The sequence below is a fragment of the Trichomycterus rosablanca genome, chromosome 2, assembly GCF_030014385.1.
Source record: "Trichomycterus rosablanca isolate fTriRos1 chromosome 2, fTriRos1.hap1, whole genome shotgun sequence".
NCBI classification, from domain to species: domain Eukaryota; kingdom Metazoa; phylum Chordata; class Actinopteri; order Siluriformes; family Trichomycteridae; genus Trichomycterus; species Trichomycterus rosablanca.
This window is the reverse complement of record NC_085989.1, coordinates 26395127-26415162: the sequence shown is the minus strand read 5'-3', so window position 1 is coordinate 26415162 and position 20036 is coordinate 26395127. Positions and strand designations below refer to the sequence as shown.

The following is a 20036-nucleotide window of genomic DNA, read 5'->3' as shown; positions in this document are numbered from 1 at the left end:
ATGTTACTGTGAATAATGTATGGATCCACGATTTTGGACAGTGGTAGCCTAGGGGGTAGAGTTTTGGGCTATCAATTAAAAGGTTGAGAATTCGAATCCCAGCTCTGCCATGCAGCCACTGCTAGGTCCTTAAGCAAGGCCCTCTCAGCTCCAGGGGCACCGCACAATGGCTGACTCTGTGCTCTGACCCCAGCTTCCAGACAAGCTGGGATATGCAAAAAAAGTTGTACTGTACATGTGTGTATGTATATATGACAAATAAAGTCTTCTATTCTATTCTATTCTATTCTATTTTGTCCAATTCACACTGGAAGTCAGCTCGAGTTACAGCTGATTATTTCCTGGCAAGTACTTATTATTTTTTTTCACTTATTATTTATAGCCAAATAATGTTGCAATTAATCAAAGTATATAATATATAGTACTGTAAAAGATAAGAATAAATAATAGCTATTGTAATTTTTATTCATACAACAATTGTATTATTAAACCGCCTTCAGCCGGTACGGTGAATTCAGAGAGTAACATCTTCATGAAGTCTGGATTGTAATAGAGATTGCTTCCAACCCATGCCAAGCCTGACATCCATTTCCCATCTCACAGTGTTACAAATCATATTTACTGGCAGGAAGCTTGACTGACAGCCCAAGAGTCCTCGCTACACCAGGCCTGTTAGGAAGAACGTCTGAGATGATCAACAATTTATGCTTGCACTGCAGGGATTATCATGCTTATCATTTAAAGCATCTGGAGCAGATGTTTAGAAATGAAGCAGATCGGAGTACCTGGCAAACTCAGGAAAAAAGGAATTTTGTCATTTATCTGCATGCATCTGGTCTGCTTATCTGCGGGCTAAGGGAAACCGGGGTGTTTAGTGTGCAGGTCTGGTAGACATGCTTGTTAGTGACAATATATTTTGTTGATAAAGTGCAGACTTCCATTCAAATGTTTGGAAACTTTTACAAAAGTGAGGAAGATAAAGTAATAATGAACCTGTTCTTCTTTTAACTGCTGTTCTGTGAAAATACTGGAGTTATTTCTGTAGAAAAGACTAAATTACATGGCTGGTACTGAGGATTAAGTAGCAATACACTGCACAAACTGGCCATAGACTTTGTGTAACGAGGTGTGCATGCTCAGAGAGTAACAATGAGAACGATTACGGGAATTGGTTATTTTTCCACTCATCACTCTGTTTCCAGGTTTATTAGGTGTGATGAAGCGGGAAAATTACCAAACTGTGCTGGGCTCTAGCTTCTGACCTTGGTTATGGAACAAGTTAGCAGAGCCTGTTAAAGCTGAGTCATCTACTGACTGAAGATTTTTTTAGTTCTTTATTCTATAATCGTCTGATAATTGTTCGTATTTACTTCTCCTCTTTTGTTTTGGGCTAGTAAAATTGATCAATTTATTAATTTAATAAACATTAAATACTCAGAGTAAATGTGCTTTTAAGTCTTATTTCGTTTTTTCCATGAATCAGATTATTCAGATTATTTCATTGTATCAACTGGTTGTACTGTTCTCCCAGTACTAATGACTATCTTTGTAATGAGGCGGGTTGTGCCTTGCCATTGAGGCACTAGGTGTAGCCCCGCACCTGCAAGAATTGAAAGTGAACACAGTTTGCAGGATGCTTAACCAAGGTGGAACAATACAGTACATAAAAAGCCACAAATAAAAAGGGTAAAGAGTAAAGTAAAGCAGTGGCCAAAATACCAGAAACAAACAAAGTAACAAACAAAAGACACAAAAACAGCCTGCAATGGGTGGAAAAGGAATAAAAAGGGATAGCGGTAAACTGAGAATGGCAGGCTGCTCAAGTAAACCCAGAACAAGCTGGGAACATCTACAAACAGATATGGTTGGCTATGTCATGGAAGAAGAGGATGGCCGAGGTGCTGTATTTGGTTGGCTAGGGTTTATTACTGCATTGTGCCCAGTAATTCTGGTAAAACTAAAATCACAAAAATCACTGTAACTCTAACCAGGTTAAAGCGGGAATATTATTCATAAATAATATTAGGTAATAATTATTACTAGGGATGTCCCGATCCTATCTCAAAGATCGGAATCGGGGCCGATCAAGGCATTTTTTAACTGATCGGTATCGGCTTTACTAAAGCCGATCCTAATCCCGATCCTTTGTTTTACGTCAGCATGTCCGCTGTGTGGAAATACTTTAAATTGGAAAGTGAAACAAGTCCAACAGTGAAGTGTAATGTCTGCAATGCGAGCGTTTCACGAGGCGGTAGTAGCAGAGCTGCGTTCATTACTGTAGAATTTTACTATTTATATGGTGTGTGAGTAAAGGATCACTCCGGTTTACAAAACAATATCTTTTAATCAGAGTATGAAAACTTTGGTACCATAACATACAGCTTTTATGAGTTTATGTGTTACAAGACTGAACGACATCTCAGTATCAAGCACTCTGATTGGCTTAGTTATGTAACCGAGCGTCGTAGTGATGCACTTGCTTAATTAAGCAATGGAACACGAGAGGGAGTGTGTTATAGCGCATAACGCGCCTTCGGCTTGTGCCTGCGACCAAATCACAGCCGTGATGTTATTTGCGATAACACACTCCCTCTCGTGTTCCATTGCTTAATTAACCTCAAGTGTTCTATTGCTTTTATACAACAGTTTTTACAAAATAAATTAAGAAAATAAATCAAAGAAGCCCTGAATTTCATATTAAATATGCTTTAATATTGACAATACCTTCCGCCAAAAAGTAGTTCCACACCGAATATAAAGTTTAACACTACAAAGCAGACATCCCAAGTTGCAAAAACTCATTTTAGGGAGGTAAGAACAACAAGAAGAAGAAAGCAAGAACCTCCGAAGGGAAAAAAAGAAATAAAAAAACCTCTCACACACACCAAAGGATATGGGTGATAACAGAACTCTTAGGAGCTGCTAACTGGGCTATTAAGCTAACTGTTTGCATTACAAACACATTAAAGTTCCGTACATAGTGCACTAGATTGTGTATCAGATCGCGGATTTATGTTCCCTACATAGTGCACTAGATAGTGTATCAGATCGTGGATTTATGTTCCCTACATAGTGCACTAGATAGTGTATCAGATCGTGGATTTATGTTCCCTACATAGTGCACTAGATAGTGTATCAGATCGCGGATTTATGTTCCCTACATAATGCACTAGATTGTGTATCAGAACACGGATTTATGTTCCCTACATAGTGCACTAGATTGTGTATCAGATCGCGGATTTATGTTCCCTACACAGTGTGCTAGATTGTATATCAGATAACGGATTTAAACCGCGATCGGGAATAAAGTCTGTGTTGCCTGCGTGCGCGTTTGTGTGCATGTAGCTTGTTGTTACTGGCAACGCGTCAGCGGAGTAATACGGTTGTGGTGTGAAAAGGCCGTGCTGTTATCACGAATATCAGCACGGTTACAACGCTTCTCAACCAATTAGATTGTAAGGTCAGAACTAACTGTTGTATAATAAAGAAATAAATACACGGTATATTCACAAATTTTTCGGGAGCATAACACTTTATTAACTTCTTCTGTTACGGTACTGAATAGCAGACAGCTAGAGTCATCGCGTTAGCCAAGCACGCTATTCCATGCACTATGGAAGCCCCAAAGGGTAAAAACACACTCACTTCTAAACGTCCATCAAACCATTGTCACAATACAACCACAGAAAAGTTTGTTACAGTTACAACACGGCAGGCAATTTTTTTCCTACAGCACTGCAGAGCTATTCAGTTGTACTGAGCTATTGTTCATATACATTGGATTAATTTCAATAACTGTAATGTACTTGAAGTGTGCACTGTGTGAACAGTATTATCTAGTTCTTATCTAGACAATATCTAGAAAATACAAGTATCGGTTTGAGACTCGGTATCGTATTGGGATCAAAATTAAAGATCGGGATCGGGAACAAAAAAACGTGATCGGGACATCCCTAATTATTACAATTATTAACAGCATTTGTTGGCATTTTTAAAGCAAAAGTGGTCACTGTCTATTGAAGTACTGGTATTCATTGCTCCCATGGGCCCACATGTTCATATAGCAAAATCCTTTTTCATCAGTTTTTTTCCATTAGTTGTTTGAACCCACTTGAACCAGACATAGACTTATTTTGCAATATTGCAGCTAAATATTTGCATTTTAGATTTCAAATTTTTTTTAATTGACATTTTAAAATGTAAATAAAAAGGCTGGTGGACAAGTGTTTAACATTGTGGGTGAGTTTTCCAGACACACAGAGGGTGTGTGCTGTGTGTGTGTGTTTTGACAGTGGGAGAGAGAGTGAGGGAGAAGCGAGACAGCAAAAGAGTTCAGTATGAGTCCAGAGAGAAAGAAAAGCCCTTTTCTGTCCTTGTCTGCAGACAGCATCTTACACAGGAAATGAACAAAAGCTCTGACTGAATCAGCTGGAGATCACACCGCTTTCTGTCCTTCAGTTCCCACAGTGAGGGAGAGGAAGAGAGAAAGAGGATTCCCATTCTTCCCTTCACCTGATCATTTTCTGTAGACATGTCTGTCAGCTTGATCATTTCTTTACCATTCATCTCAATCATTTTCTTTCTCCCTGTGCTGTCTCTGAGCCGCTCCAGCACTGTTAAACCAACAGATTAGGCGTTATCAAAAGCTGAGGGGGAAAAAAACGTCTGAACACTGGCGCAGCCAAATATTTCTAGTCTCTTCTACCCTCCGTGAGCGTTCCTGGGCTGGAGGCCATCCAGTATCGGTAATAACGTGCTAAAGAGAAGACAGGAAATACTGGAGAAGTCAAACAATGTTATGACAATACTTAGAACTTTTACAGTCTGAGCCCAGCTGCACATCTGCACATCATCAGCCGCTAGCTGGCCCAGACGAGAGGAAACCATTTTCACTCCCGAACTCCAAACAGATGTTATCACTTTGCCAATAGCCCTCTTTTTTTGTTTTTGCACCCCTCTCCCCAAAAAAGCTGGTCAAAGTAAATAAACAGAATGCAACACGTTAATATACGAAAACAAAACTAGAAATGATTGTTGTGAGAAAGGGGCAGCAGGTCAAACGGCACATTGCTAGTAGCCATAATTGGTTTAGCATGAAGTAATCTGTTCTGTAGTCCAGAGGGAAGGTGGGCTGGCTAACTGGAAGACTCTGTTGTAGAACTGCAATGCAACGCGTGAAGGCTGTGTAGAGCCTGGTGACGCCTTCTTATGCCTGAGAGACACTCAACTGCCTGTGAAATGAGCAGTTGGAGGGTATGCTGCTTAGGGATATGGTGGCTATGGTCTGCAGAGTTCTCTATAAGCTATGTGGGCACTTGCTGAAATGTAGCTGGAACTGGAAAAAGTGAAGTGTAGCGTACATTGATGTAAACAGTATTTCAGTTCTGACATTATGAATACTTATGCTTACTTATGCTAAAGCTACAAATTATTTATTTTTCCTCTACTGTGTAGCCTAATTCATTTTGCTAATTTATATTCCATTTAGAATGCCTTTAGAACGCCTTCATTTTTCATATACACAGATGCAGTACAATGAAATTCTTTCTTCACGTATCCCAGCTGGTTTGGAAGCTGGGGTCAGAGGGCAGAGTCAGCCATTTAAAAAGTACCAGTGTTGTCCAAATGTATTATTTAATTGTAGCAATTTATAAGAACAACAGTATATGAGCAAACTAACCGAAAGTACCTGAAATAACTGAAAGGCTATGTAGAATGGAACAAAAAGCTGATCAAAAACATTAATTATACAGCTAAATAGCAAAACAACAGATGATCTGATGATTTAATTTACTATCGTGGGAACATGCACATTCTACAGGGCACATACCGCCTGCTACTCGCATATGTTCTGTAAGCGTTTGCTTTTTAATTCTTCAGCGAGTTTTGGCGAGTGCTATGCCACATTTTAATGATTACTACAGTATCATAGGTGAAAATTCTCATCCACGGGTCATAAATGTCACATGTGCACATCGCCGTTCTGCAACATTTTGCACCCTTTTTAAAAATAAATAAGTAAACAAACAAATTAATTAAAAAATAAATAAATCAAAGTTAATTACACTAAATTAACTGCAAAACATGGATGTATGTTACCAGCTGGGATTCTGTAGAGCATTTCAGGCTAACAAAAAAAAAGCCCCTGCTTATTGCAGCTCCAATATAATGAGCTTTTATTAGCTTTTATTAGCTTTTTTTTGTTGAAAAAGCGCTCCGTACCATCTCATGCTACATTAGCTTTGCTTGAAGCTCCGGTTTAATCACAGCAAACTCACCATGCTATTTATCTTTAAACACAGCCCAAGTTAGCATTTAGCAAGGATTAAAGTCAATTCTGGTTATGCCAACCTTCCTTTCAATAGGCACTTATAAAGAACAAATAAAAGAAAAAAAAAGATTTGTTCTTTTATTATATACTTCTGTGCAGGAAACCGTGAAAGTGAGATTCAGCTTTGTGTTCTGGCATGGGTTTCAGGCTTTAAACAGATATTGACTTACTAATTCTATTCACTTGTAGCATAATTTACAGATGAAGTAGCTAAACTGAAATAAGAAAAGGGCTGAATGCTAAGAAAATAAAAAAGAAGACTGAATGCTGACTCAATAACAAAGTCGGAATTTTGTAAAAATAATTAGGATTAATAATTATATAATAACTGAGACAGGCGGAGCTCAATATTGTTTAATAAATACTATACAGAACTTTTATCCATATTATACTCATGTGTACTGTTTAGTGTTTAATGCAAGCAAATCCTAAATTGTGGCTGCATCATAATCAGCATCATCTTTTTTTCATCACACCACCCAAGAAACATGTCCTCCCTCAGTGCATCCATGAACCTATTTCTTTGGTCTTCCTTCTCTCCTCCTATCTGACGGCTCCATCCTCAGCACCCTTTTCCCAATAAAACTCACCATCTCAATCTCACCTCCCTAACTCTGTCTCCAAAACATCCAGCATATTATGTCTGAGGGGAATTAGCGAGGGATTGGCACCCCTTCCAGGGTGTTTCTGCCTTGCAACCAGTATTTTTAGTCAGCTGCCATTGTTGTTGTTGTTGGCAATTCAAGTGTCCAGTTATGCTAATGAATAATTTATCAATAAATTATTCATGAATGTTATTAAAAAATAATACATGAACTGATCACATTGTTTTGACAGCTTTACATGGAAAAATGGCACTACCGGAAATCTTGTAGGAGGGAAGGTGTGTGGGAGTCTTGTTGTTGTTTTTCTCCTTGAAACGGTGTATAGCTCAGACCTTCTCCTCCTCCTCCTATCGGCTGATGTCAGCTCAAGTGGATTAGCTTGACAAAAAGCTAATGACAGAAGTGTGCTCATTCCTCCATTACTAACACATAGCTCAGTCGCTGAAGAGGGTGTATATCTAGACGCAGGGCAAAGCATGACATGGAAAAGGGATTCCCGGGAGAATCGACCTCACAGTTACTGCTATAATGACATAAGTGAGAGTGAGATAAGTGAGAGTGAGACGAGTGTGAGTGTTGGTAGGCAGCAGCTGCTTAACAGTAGCCCACACAGCATTTTTCATTTGGAACAAGATCTTCCCCATCTCTCATTTCTCTTAAAAGTTTTATTCATAGAAAGAAACAGGTCCTAAGCTTTACTCTGTGAGGCAACAAATGTCAGGGAGGTATTAAGCATTAACCATGTGTGAGGATGCCCGTCACTGGTAATGCACTGGGTTGATACAGTTTGTTGCACACGGAGAACAAGACTTTCATTAGCAGGCAAGACAAAGCAGACAGCTTTCTTGACTTAGTGAGAGCACAGGGAGCCAAAGCCTAAAGTGGGGTCAGGGCACTTTTGTACAGGAGTCCAAACAAGCTGTAGGAAAGGGGGGGTGTAAAAGGGCAACAGCTGTGAACAGTGCTGCCATCCACAATTGGCTAAAATCCACGTTTAAATTAGTCAGTGTAATAGGGAGTATGTAAATGTTTACAGTGAGCTTCAGTTTTAATACGACAGAATTTTTACTGGCGGAATGTTTGTATAAAATTGATATGAACAAAAACAAGAGATGACACACAGCCTGTAAAAAACAGACTTGATAAGAAATGACATGCTCAACAAAGACACAGATGTCTAATAATCTGTAATTCTTTCTAACAGTAGTGTTTGCCTCACATGCACCCTGTAACACTGCTAGAGGATTATTTTACTGTAGGTACTAAAACAGTCCTTTTAAATTTACCTAATGTTTCACCCCTGACAGAAAGCCACTCCATCGCTGGGCCTCGGTTATCCTTTCCCTTCCCCGACACAGCCAATCGTGTCTGTATATAGATGCCAGACTGGCCCATAGCACTGCTAGGGATTTAAACTCTGGATTCCAGCAGCAGCAGACTAGCACAATTTACAGCTTTGCCACTCGAGGACCCCTGTGTGGGCTTATTCAAGGATTTTTCAGACAGTTTTTTTCTACCGCCCTAAAATTCTACTTGGTTGACTGGATGCTTTAAATTTCCCATGGCTGTGATTAGGTAGGAAGTATAGGTTAGTGTAGGTGTATGATGCCTGTTGCTGGACTGGTACCCTGCCCAAGGTGTTTTCCTAAAATCCTGAAAAAAATGAAGTGGTTAAAGAAGGTGAATGAATGAATGAATGAGTGCTCGGGTGGCGCAAAGATCCATTACATTAGCCCAACATTGCTGAGATCCTGGTTCGCTGAGATCCGGGTGTCCACACAGACATGACTGGCTTAGTCTGAGGGGGATGGCCAAAACCCAATTGCAATGGATTGGCGTCCTGCCCAGGGTACTCCCGCCTTGCTTCCAGTGTTTTCTGATGGAACTGGACCGCTGTTGTCCAAGTTATCTGCATTATAATTTAGTTACTTAATATTTAAATAATTTATTATTTTAACACCATGTTTACACTAATAAGTTACATAAATTGCAGGATAGGTTAGAGTTCTTTGGTTATGTAAGAGTTTTCGGCAGCCAAGGCAGCTTTTCAACATTACTACTCAACTCTCACCGCCATTACAAGCAAGAGAAATTGAAATACTCTAATTCTTATCTATCACATCTTATAATAATTTTCCCCACAACAGGCACATATTAAAAACAAGTTGTCTTGATTCTGACAAATAGAGTAGAAACCACACATAGTCAGAGAGAAGAGAATAAATGAATTTTATGTGAATGCACGAATGGACTATGAATCCAAGGACTCTGAGTCAGAAAATTATATAAGACTAAATCAAAAGCATTTGCTTTCTTCCTTAAAAAAAAAGAAACAAATTGAAAGCTTCCTTTTTACTGCTTCACTGTGAAAAAGGATAGAGCACCTCCCAACCTTTATTTTGACAAAGAAACAAAGGGTAAAAATAGAAAAAGAAAAAAAGATAAAAGAGAGGTAATGGAATAAGTCACCTCTAAACCTATTAGCTTCCTTTGCATCTGTAGGCCCAGTACCCACACACAGGAGCTTAAGAGCCACAGAGGAGGGCAGAAAAGAGGTTTAAGTGTACACACGTTCTATTCAGCTTCGGCTTTGTGGGGTTTCAGTCAGACTGCATACACACGTATCATTTTTGTGCTGATTAAAGAAGAGCGATGGGTTCTCAGTGAAGAGTTTAAATGCAGCAGACCTCCAGCTGGAACGTGATAAGGAGAGATAAAAAAATATGTCGGAGCATGGTTTTTTTCCCTCTGCATTTTAATCTTCTCCTACTTGTAATGTTACACTGGCTTTGGGGCTTTGCCTTGAAGCTTTTATTTAAAACACATGTTCACTCTAGTCTTTTCTAAAGCAGAAAAAATGCTGCTTTATCGCTCCATCAATCTGGAGACACTAGCTGATTCATTTCCAGCATGGCAGGAGCTCTGCATGTGTGTGTGTGGATGTGTGGATGCCATGTGTGTAGTTCTCCGCTGAAGAAATTATAGTTTGTGAACACAAATTAAAATGAGATCCCGTACAGAACTGAAAATCTCTAAAACAGAAACAGATTGAGTCTTTAAAAAGCATAGTTTAAAACTAATAACAGTCCTAAAATCAGACTTTTTATCAGTGTGTAGAGGAAAATATGTTTCTGATAAAACCTTAAGCTATTAAATGTGTGCACTGAAATAAATCTGCTCCATGCATTTTTATGTGCATAAAGTGTAATGAAACACCTGAGTTGCTAACTGTACTGGATACAGATGGTAAACACATGTGCAGCTGTTGACAGTAGCACTTGTAATATACTCTTGTTATTTTATGAACACTGTCTGCATAGAAAATGGACAGTGGTAGGTAGTAATATGCAACTTTGTTGCATGTCCTTAACATTTTACTAGTATTTCATTCATTCATTCACTCATTTATTCATTTTACTAATTTCTTCATCCAGAGGGGAGCCATCAGGGCCCCCTATATGCTCAGAGAGAGCCTAAGATATTTCAAAATAATTTGTATAGATGGATGGATGGATGGATAGATAGATAGACAGACAGACAGATAGACAGACAGATAGACATATAAATACTTTATTAATCCTGAAGGAAATTAAAAAATCCTAAAGGAAATTAAGGAGGAAATTATATAATGTGTTTGGTTCTAATTTTACTTTATCTACTCATAATTTAAAAATCTATATTTAAACAAATACAAATCTAAGCAAATAAATCCTTCATACCTGCCTATTTAATCTGTTATTGCTAACTTTTTGACAAGCTGTGCCAGCTGCAATAATATCTGTCTGCAGAGCCTCGTGGGCAGGTATTTCATGTGTTTTGAACTCTGGCCTAAAACAGAACTTGTGTGATCTATTTGTAAGGCTGAGCTTTTGTCCTAATTTTTGTTTCTTTATATTCCTAATGGAACAACACATCAATTCTAAATAACACAAACTAAGGTACACTTTTGGATTTCTTTTTGTATTTGTATTTTGGTGCTGAGATTTTTTAATCCAAAAAGGAGTTGTCTGTAGTTCCTTTTGCTCCTGTAGCCAGCTTGTTGCTATAGTAATAGCAAAGGTACCTACACAGAGTAGTGAGAAGGAGATAGAAGACAGTCAGTTAGCTTAATGCCAACATGAATATTCCACAGGAAAGTCATAGTGGAACAGTGTGGCATACACTATGTTTGCTATTGCTGTAATCATGGGTACTACCGCTGTCAGGGATGGTACAGCATAGTTCACTATTTGATTGAAGACTGGTACTCTCAATAAGAAAAGTGACAAAGGTATCTTCTACTCTTTCTTTTCTTTTCTGTCTTTTGTTTTAGTTTCTTTCTTTCTGATTTTGGTAACCACATTGATCTTTAAAATGAGACATGATTTCACTCGTCACCCGCAGTTCACTGCTAGCAAGTATTCGCGCCAACCGTCTGGGCCCTCTAGGCTTCCAGAGAGAGGCCCTCCTAACCCCACCCCCCCATATATAATTATCCAGTTTCTATTGCACAGACGCATTACATTAAGTCTCAGCTCAGCAAATACAGATGGAAGAGGTGGGCTGCAACTAGTAATACAAAATGTTCTTTTACAATTTACTTCCATCATAGTCTCTCTATTCACAAAACATTTCATACTGTAGCTTAAAATAATATTTGTTTGGATTTATTTACATGTAATGTTACATGTAATGTCTTATTGGATCCGATGTTATACGTAACGCAGTACTTGTTTTTTTTTCCCAGAAGTCGTGCATTTAAAATTGTTAAAGAAATATACAAGATACAAGCCAGACTGTAATAAAGTTTAAATGGCTGTACTACACGGAGTCAGGTTATACCGCTGTGAATATGCCTGCTTCGTACCAGTCAAAGTCAATAAAGACCTTAATAAGACCCAGCAAATCTGCTGTGACACTGCATATGGACTGCATTCGGAAACGGTTGAGTGAGTTAAAACAACCCCCTAAGAGAGCAGACAGAAGTGAGTGAGGCACGAGCTGTAATTTCTACTTTTACTTCAGCCATTCGTCTTTTCTCGTTCTTTAAACATGCAGTCGTGCATAGTACTTCAGGCATGTAAACCATACATGTGCAATCCGGTTGTCATGTGGTCTAATTAACAGAACTGCACATAATTAGTCAGTTAAGCGTGACAGACGTTGATACCAAAGGCCTGATTATAATTTAAGGGAAATCCAAGGCTCAGATTGCTTAGGCTGAACCGACAAAATGGAAATTCAACAGAATGGCGTTTTAAAAAGGCTGCTTGATTACCTTGGACTTTCCTATTTTTGTGAACATGCAGATCTGAATGAAGCTAATTGTAATCCTTCATGTTTGGCCCAAGGTTTACTTTCAAACATTTGTGCCTGCCACTGTATCAACAGTGCAGACTCACAGGTCATTTGCAGCAATCATTAAGGTCATGTGTTCCAAATACCTAAATCATCAAGTTTTAATGAGGCGTAAACATTAAGGATTTGAGAACAATCGTACTGTAGTGTGTAAATGAGGAGAGTAAGTAGGAGAAGTTAGAATTTTGACATGTTTAAGTACATTTATGTAAATAACACTGAGAAAATCAGAGCTATTGAATTAGAGGTTCATAAATCAAACCTGGTTCTTTTATAAACTTTACTGTCCCTGATTAAATCTTATTGAATGATCAATTTAAAAAAAAAGAATAATCGGTTTATCATTTTGCATGCTTCAGGCTACTTAATCAGAATGATCTATCTATGTACAAAACATTAGTGTTAACTTCTTATTATAATTAATCTACAAAACAATGTGACAAGACTTACACCAAAGTACCTCGGCACTTCCTCATGCCCAGCACGCTAGATTACCTACATTGAGTTCTGCCTGTTGCCTTTTACTCAAACATTTTTTTTAAAAGATAATTTTTTTTATTTTTATGTTGCTATCAGGCAGTGTTTTAATAGACAAGGAATATAACTTGCAGAGACATTTCAAATGAACCCATTCTAAATCTAACACAAGCGTTCAACTGAACACACCATACCACTTTCTCTCTAAACATAACACGCTCAACTATTGTATTGCTCCAAAATGCTAAATGCTTGCTTGCAACTATTGTTTGTTTCTGCTGTTTTAAAGTCATCCTACAACTCTTTTCCAGTGACTGCTGGCTTATCATATATTGTTATTATATTGTTCTTGATATTATATAACTCAGGAGCTAATATTTTACATGAAATAAACTCTATTCGAAAATGCAGACTGGTATTAAATGAAGTATTATTTAGAAATATGGTAGGTCTAAAAGTGAATAATTATTATATATCATTTGAAATCTGAAGACACAATTTCACAAAATTTTTGAGAATGTTAGAAGCTCAGTGAAAGGAATCGGTCTCTCATTTGATTTTTAAGAGAATGTAAACACTGCTTTCAACAGCAGGGCTTGTCTGGTATCAATCAGCTTTAGTTTCTGTAGCTTTTTTGCAGTGATTAAATATGGCTGCAAGTTAATCTCATGTCTAACAGTTATGGTTAGAGTCTGAGAAGAGGAAGACATAAAAATAAACAAAATAAAAGTAAATAAAAGAGGGGAAAGGACAGAAGGAGAATTAAAGACAAACCCAGTGAATATATTTGGCCTATACAGTATTGAACACATGAACTAAATCATCAGTGTGTAATAAAGGCACTGCAAGTATTTTGCTGACTGATCTGAGACCTATTTTTTTTTTCTTTAGCTACATCTGTATTTAGGGGTCACCACAGCGGATCTGGTCCGCATACCAGACTGGCCACAGATTTTAAGCTGGGTGCCTTTCCTGACACAACCCGCCTATTTTTATTTGGGCTTGGGACCTGCACTGAAAGCACACCAGTGCACCTCCCAATGGCTAGGCTGCTTTGGCCATCCCACCCTCTTGGACATTAGCCAGTCATGTTTGGGCAGAACATAGCACCGCTGAGATTTGAACCCTGGATCCCCAGATCACAGCAGCAGTGGTTTAGCATACTTCACCGCTGCACCACCTGAGTGCCTTTAATCTGAGCCCAAAATACCAGCCGTTGTAAAATCGGGAGTGGCACAACCTGTCCAGAAATGATTGCTTGTGCTTTCATAAACTTTTCCATTTGTGGATTATCAAACTAATCATGCTGACAGAGATGTTTAGCTATGGTTCTGTACCTTCTTTCATTTCAGAGTTTAATTATTTTTTAGGACTCGTAGGATGTTTTAGGTGCTTTTATTTTATTTCAGCAGTTTTTTCAAAAAACTCATTGATTTGCATATAACCTTTACATATATTGTAATCTTCTTTACATGTAATTTTTGAACATTTTAAAAACATTTATGCTAGTAAATTCAAATTTCATCATTTTAATTTTTTTTTTATTAACTGAATCTTATCAGTGTCGTGGTCAGCCCAATTTCACAGGGAACAAGCCACAAGGCATTGATTTCCCTGGACATTTCACCAATAAATTGCAGAGCTTCAGCCATTCCCCATCTGCTTAGACATAGCCAATCATGTCTGTGCAGAAGCCTGGCTGGTCGACAACACAGCTGAAATGTAAGCGTGTAATAGGATGCTGAGCTATCCGAGCGCCTACATATTTTTTGGATTTAAAGGTATAAAGATAATAAGCTTGAGTGGCATAATGGTAAGAGCCATGATGTTTGTATCAGCAGTGCCTGAGTCTCAGGGTTTCCCAAGGAGAATGGTGGTATGTATACCTAGCCACTGGGACTGGATATATAGGAGGGTTGTGCTTGAAAGGGTATCCAGTGTAGAATCGAATGAGCTGTCGAATAATTTGCTGTGACGACTCCTAACAGGACAGTATTCATTCAGGGGTACAAAGACAAATGATATTGTAGGTCCATGTAAAGAGGATATTTACACTAGAAATATATAAAAAAACAGAAATAAAAAAATCTGCTCCCTCACTGTATTTTATAAATTAAGTGTTCTCAATTAACTGAGTCACTTTGCTGACTACAGCACTAAAAGCTCGAACACAAATGTTCTCACCCCATGCACCCAGGCTGCTGATTTGTCCAAATCTGATTGGCCTTAAGGAGTACCTAAAAAGTTTACTAACTAAGGCGTGCAGGCATGCACACTTATCATACAATCATACTGTGCTAAAACAGTAAAGATGGAAAACAACCTCAGGAAACACATTTCCTTTCAGTGGCATTGTTTTTAGCACCTGACTGGAAACATCTTGTTGTACCGCCATAAAAGACTCTTTCACCAAAACAGGAACAGAGCGCACTGTTCAGGAATAGAGAAAGAGTGCCAATCTAAAGCAACTTTATACAACACTAACTCTTTCATAGGCTCAGCTTCATTCTGCTTTTAAAATAGACTTGTACGTGTACGCAAATCCACAACGTGGCGCCTTTACGACAGGCAAACAGCCCCGACTTGGAACAGCCGTAGAGAAATGACCCAAAGCCAAAGGTGCCTTGTCATGTTCAGTCCGGGAACAGAACCATGCTCCACTTCCTCCTGAACCTGGGCACAACCGAGCTATCACAAAGTGACTCAGTGATGATGAGATTCCTGGCAAAGATCCCTTCCCTGAGCCTAATTCAGACCCTCTTTACCTCTGTACCTCCTTCCCCCTGCCTTCTCTCTCTTCTCTGCTCCACCGAGCATGAGCTGGCCTGAAGCTACAAACCCTGCACAGTCTCAGCCAGACAGATATTCATCAGACGTTAGTGGCTCTGAGGGAACGGGCCAAGGTGGAGGAGCCTGCCATTTTTGGAAATGTGAGAAATGAGAAGCCTGTTGTCGCCTGGGAAAAGAACACATGGATATCCATATTCATAAAACACATCTCTGCACCTGAGAGAAGAGCCACGTGGACTTGAAATGGATGAATTAGAAATGAGATCAAAATTTAAATATGAAATACCTACAAATGATTTCTTTTTGAAAGAAATCTAACAGAAAGGGTCAATCCTAACCTTTGCTTGATCAAGACTAATTAGGAAGTGTGCATGTGAGTATCCACATTAGCAGTGCATACTCTATTCCTGTCGAATTAGCAAGACTAGGTCTGATGATTTAGTCCAGTGTCAGATAGGCACATTTATTTAATACTGTAAATACCTGTTAACTCATAATTCACTCTTATTTCAATAAGGCATTTTCAGTTAGAAAAGGTGGGCAGAGACCCCAAAAATATAATTAAAGGTACTGTAAATAAAGGAATATGTACTTTTAAGTGAAAAAAAAACTGGGAATGCCACATGGCTAACCATTCATACTCAGCCAAGAGTAAACCGTTAACCCTAAAGTTGATGATAGGTTTAAAGTAATTGATTATAAATCACTAGGTTTCATGTTAGCCAGACATTATGACCGCCATACCAGCAACTTTGCACTGATTTCATTTCATTTTCATGTTTTACTACTGCTTTATCCTGGTCAGGGTCATGGTGGATCCGGTTTCCCTTGAATGACTAGGTGCAATGCAGTAACACACCCCAAATTGGACGCCAATTTATCAGGGGGCCTCGGTCACTTTCCCTCAGATATAGCCAATCATGTCTGTATATTGGCTAGCAGTGCTAGTGATTCAAACTCTGGTTCCCAGCAGTAGTTGGCTCGAGTAATTTACCGCTGCGCCACTGAGCACCCAGGCTTTGCACTGAATTAATAATTTATATACAAGTGCAGTTTTGGTTCTTATTCTTAAGCAATATTCATTATTTTTTTAATTATGCGATTTAATACTACAGTTGTTCTTCGATGTTTACAGTGTGCTACAGAGCCACGCTAGCTTTACGGTAGCCCCTCCTTCCTTGCTGCCAATCAACCAATCATTTCCTCCAGATACTATGACATTTACTGATCCATAATCCCCAACTCACTCACCAGATTCTCAACCTGTCCGCTAAAACCTATTCTATCTATAATTCTGCAAAAGTTTTTGTAGATGTGTACTTGCCACAAATCTCCCATTAAAAATTCCCATTAAATTATCAATGGCAAACTCACAAATAACCAAATCCACGATTCGTGATTCATTCATGTACTCATTTAAGTGGTATGAATGCTCATCACTGCAGGAGAGACAGAATCTTCCATAATCAGCTAATTCAGCTTAAGTAGAATCTACGAATAAAAAATATTTCCTATGTCAGTAATGAATTTTTTTCATAGGGCGGAAAAGCAAGAGTGATGTCTTTCATCTGTGGTAAATGTTGCCCTGAGTGTTGGAAATGTAGTCTAAGCCAAGTGCCATCATCACAAGGCAGTTTCCCTTAATAGGGTAACTCCTCTAGGAAGCAGAAAGAAAAAAAACCCAGATGTAAACAGTATCAAATGAAAGCAACACCACATCAGTTAAAAGGTTTCATGAATGTCTAAACAATAAAGGGATAAGGACAGGCCATGCTTTAGTGTCCAAAAGAAGACACCCTGCTTTGTACGGTAGAGGTGTTTTCCTCAGGAATGTCTTGGCAGATAAAAGAGCGGCTGGCAGGATGGCAGCCGATACTGAACCACTCTTTACAACAATGAGGTTAAAAATAAGTTGCCGCTCAGGAGGAGCCCTGGACCTATTTTTTCCTGTTACATGTGTCAGGGGTCCTATTAAAGGCAGACCCTATCTCTTCCCCAACAAACACGACATTCACACAAATGCACACACATGGAAATACACACACCAGTGTAACTAGGATTCTTCAATTCTGATGCACGGCGCCACACTCAAAAAGAACAGGTCCATTTTGCCACTAAATACATGAGTGGCAGAGTGGCACAGCTGGTAGAGTGGGTGCCTCCTATAATCCTGGGTTTCATTCTCTTCTTAATGTCTGTGAGAAATCCAGTATCTCCAGTTTTTTTCACTTTGCAGAAACACGCAGTGGGTGGATTAGCTGCTCAAAACTACCTATGACACAGATAATACATACAGCATCTGCAAGGTAGAAGTTTGTCAGATGGACAGGAAACAGTGTCATGTGTAAACACTGTCACACTCTAAACCCATGGGCCAAATGTAACAGACTCAGAGGAAGCTCAACATCTGTAGCTATGAACAACCTGTTTGTGAAAACACACAACTCACTAATGAGGGCCTCTATAAAAGTGAAAATGAATACCATGTTTTTAGATCTTTGCAAGTTCCAAAGCCTGCAGGCTTGGGCAGGGAGGGACACCCAGAACCGTGTGCACATTTGTTCACAAATGAGTTTTACAAGCTGCTCAATAACTTCTGTTAGGGGATCAGAGTAAACAGTATAAAGAAAGTGTGAATTTTGGCTCCACAGAACAAAAAAAGCAAAGCCTGTCTTGACAAGCACACAATAAATGTTAGCAAAGCATAATAAGGATGCTGAGAATTTGGGATGCTAAATATAAAGAGTTGTCAATGCAAATAAAGAAATGCAGCACCTGTAGAGTCACCTGGAGATCATTTTAAGAAAACAGATTGTGTGTTTGTGTGCGTGTGTATGCGTTTGCGTGTGCGTGTGTGTGTAATTTTGTATAATTGGGTGGATACTAATCGGATTCTTATTTTGCACAGTGAGAGGATGCATAGAATTTAAAATGTCAAAAAATTCTAAAATGTCACAATAAAGTAGTACAGGTCTGTCATGCTCATAAGAGACTAGTTATTGTATTTCCCATTATGGGCTTGTTACAAATTATTTATAAAATAAATCAACCAATTTTACCTTTTTTTAAACCCATTTTGGGTTCTTAATAAGTGAAATCATCTCAAGCAACTGCTTTATAATTTAAGCTAATTTAAGTTACATTTAGTAACATTCATCATTAACTACTATGAATCATAGTGTAATAACTTAACAGCCAAAATTGGCTGTAATCTCCAAATTGCAACAGTGCAAAATAAATAAATAAAAAAAGCTGAAAAAGAAAAGAAAACTAGTAAGTAAAATGTCTCTTAAACGTTTGCTCTCTTACACTGGGCCCTTGATCTAAAAACCTGGGTAAAAAGCTGCAAAAAGGAAACAATCCACAACTAATATACATATTTCTGAATAAAATCTTTTGATAACATAATCCTCTCTTGTTCTGTTTCCATTGTCCCTGTGTAAACAAAGCCACAGAGATAAGTGAGTGTTTACATGCACATTAATAATCTCATCATGAAATATCTACAGTTATTGTTTAAAGGCTCACATAAACAGCATACTCTAATTACTGAAATTAAATTAAAACCACAAAATATATCTAACTAGGGTGTTTGCAGAAACCAGTAATTAATTATTTGCAAAAGATCTCTAAGAGTAATGAAAACAAAAGGAATCCCAAAGCTTTTGTATAAGAATAGAATATAGACCAATAAAATTCATTAAAAATGGATAACACAGAAAAACCCAGGCTAAGCCAAAAGAGTCAGCTCTTATTGTTAAGCTAAGTCAATTGATATAATTCACTAAAAAGAGCCTCTAAAATACTCTAAAGAAACCACCCTGTACACCAGACTCCAGTGTAATAAAATATTAGACAGTATGTGTATTTATTTTAATAGGATGCATACAAAAGCTATGTTTTTATTTAAAATAAATTTGCTCTCTCTTACACAGAATATTTTAAATTGGCTAACCCAATTGATATGACTCACTAAAAAGATACTCTAAAGAAACCACCCTGTACACCAGACTCCACTTGTGACTCTATACCTGCTTATAAACACAGGTCATGAAAGTACGTGTGCTAGTGTTACACCATGTGACTGCTGTTACAAAGGCTTTTTTTTGTATTCACCGGTATGGAATGTGTGGTGCACTAAGCCATCGCTAAACTAAGTAGCATTGTTTGAACAAGCAAACATGTACAATACCAACTATTAATTGTTTACATTAATTCATACTAATATACACATGTTAGACAAACATTCTTCCAGTGGAATAACAGTTATAGATGGAAAAATATATCATGTTCTTTTTGTGCAATATGCACTCCGTGTTGTCCACTTTTACTTTTTAAAACTTTTCATTTTCCCCTTTTAAATTGTGATTTATCTGGACATGATCTTGCCACTGTTATGCTTATGTGGTTTTTATAATTGATAACATGACGGTGTATTCTCAGGTCTGTCACTAAAAAATCAGAGTACACATGATAGCAAAAGAAACATACTGGAA

At 38.2% G+C, this 20036-nt stretch overlaps 1 protein-coding gene across 4 annotated transcripts in view; it reads right to left on the bottom strand.

Moving 5' to 3' along the window:
* Window positions 1-495: 495 nt before the first annotated feature.
* The window catches only part of trps1 (trichorhinophalangeal syndrome I), a 93005-nt gene continuing 73464 nt past the window's right edge, over window positions 496-20036 (bottom strand). For 3 of the 4 annotated variants that reach the window (XM_063013196.1, XM_063013188.1, XM_063013181.1), the window contains exon 6: window positions 496-669. In XM_063013196.1, coding sequence (XP_062869266.1) covers window positions 619-669 — 51 coding nt within the window. In that variant the 3' untranslated portion in view covers window positions 496-618. Of the gene's footprint in view, window positions 670-10652; window positions 11000-20036 lie in introns of those variants that run through there. The other variant, XM_063013204.1, reaches the window with a different exon arrangement.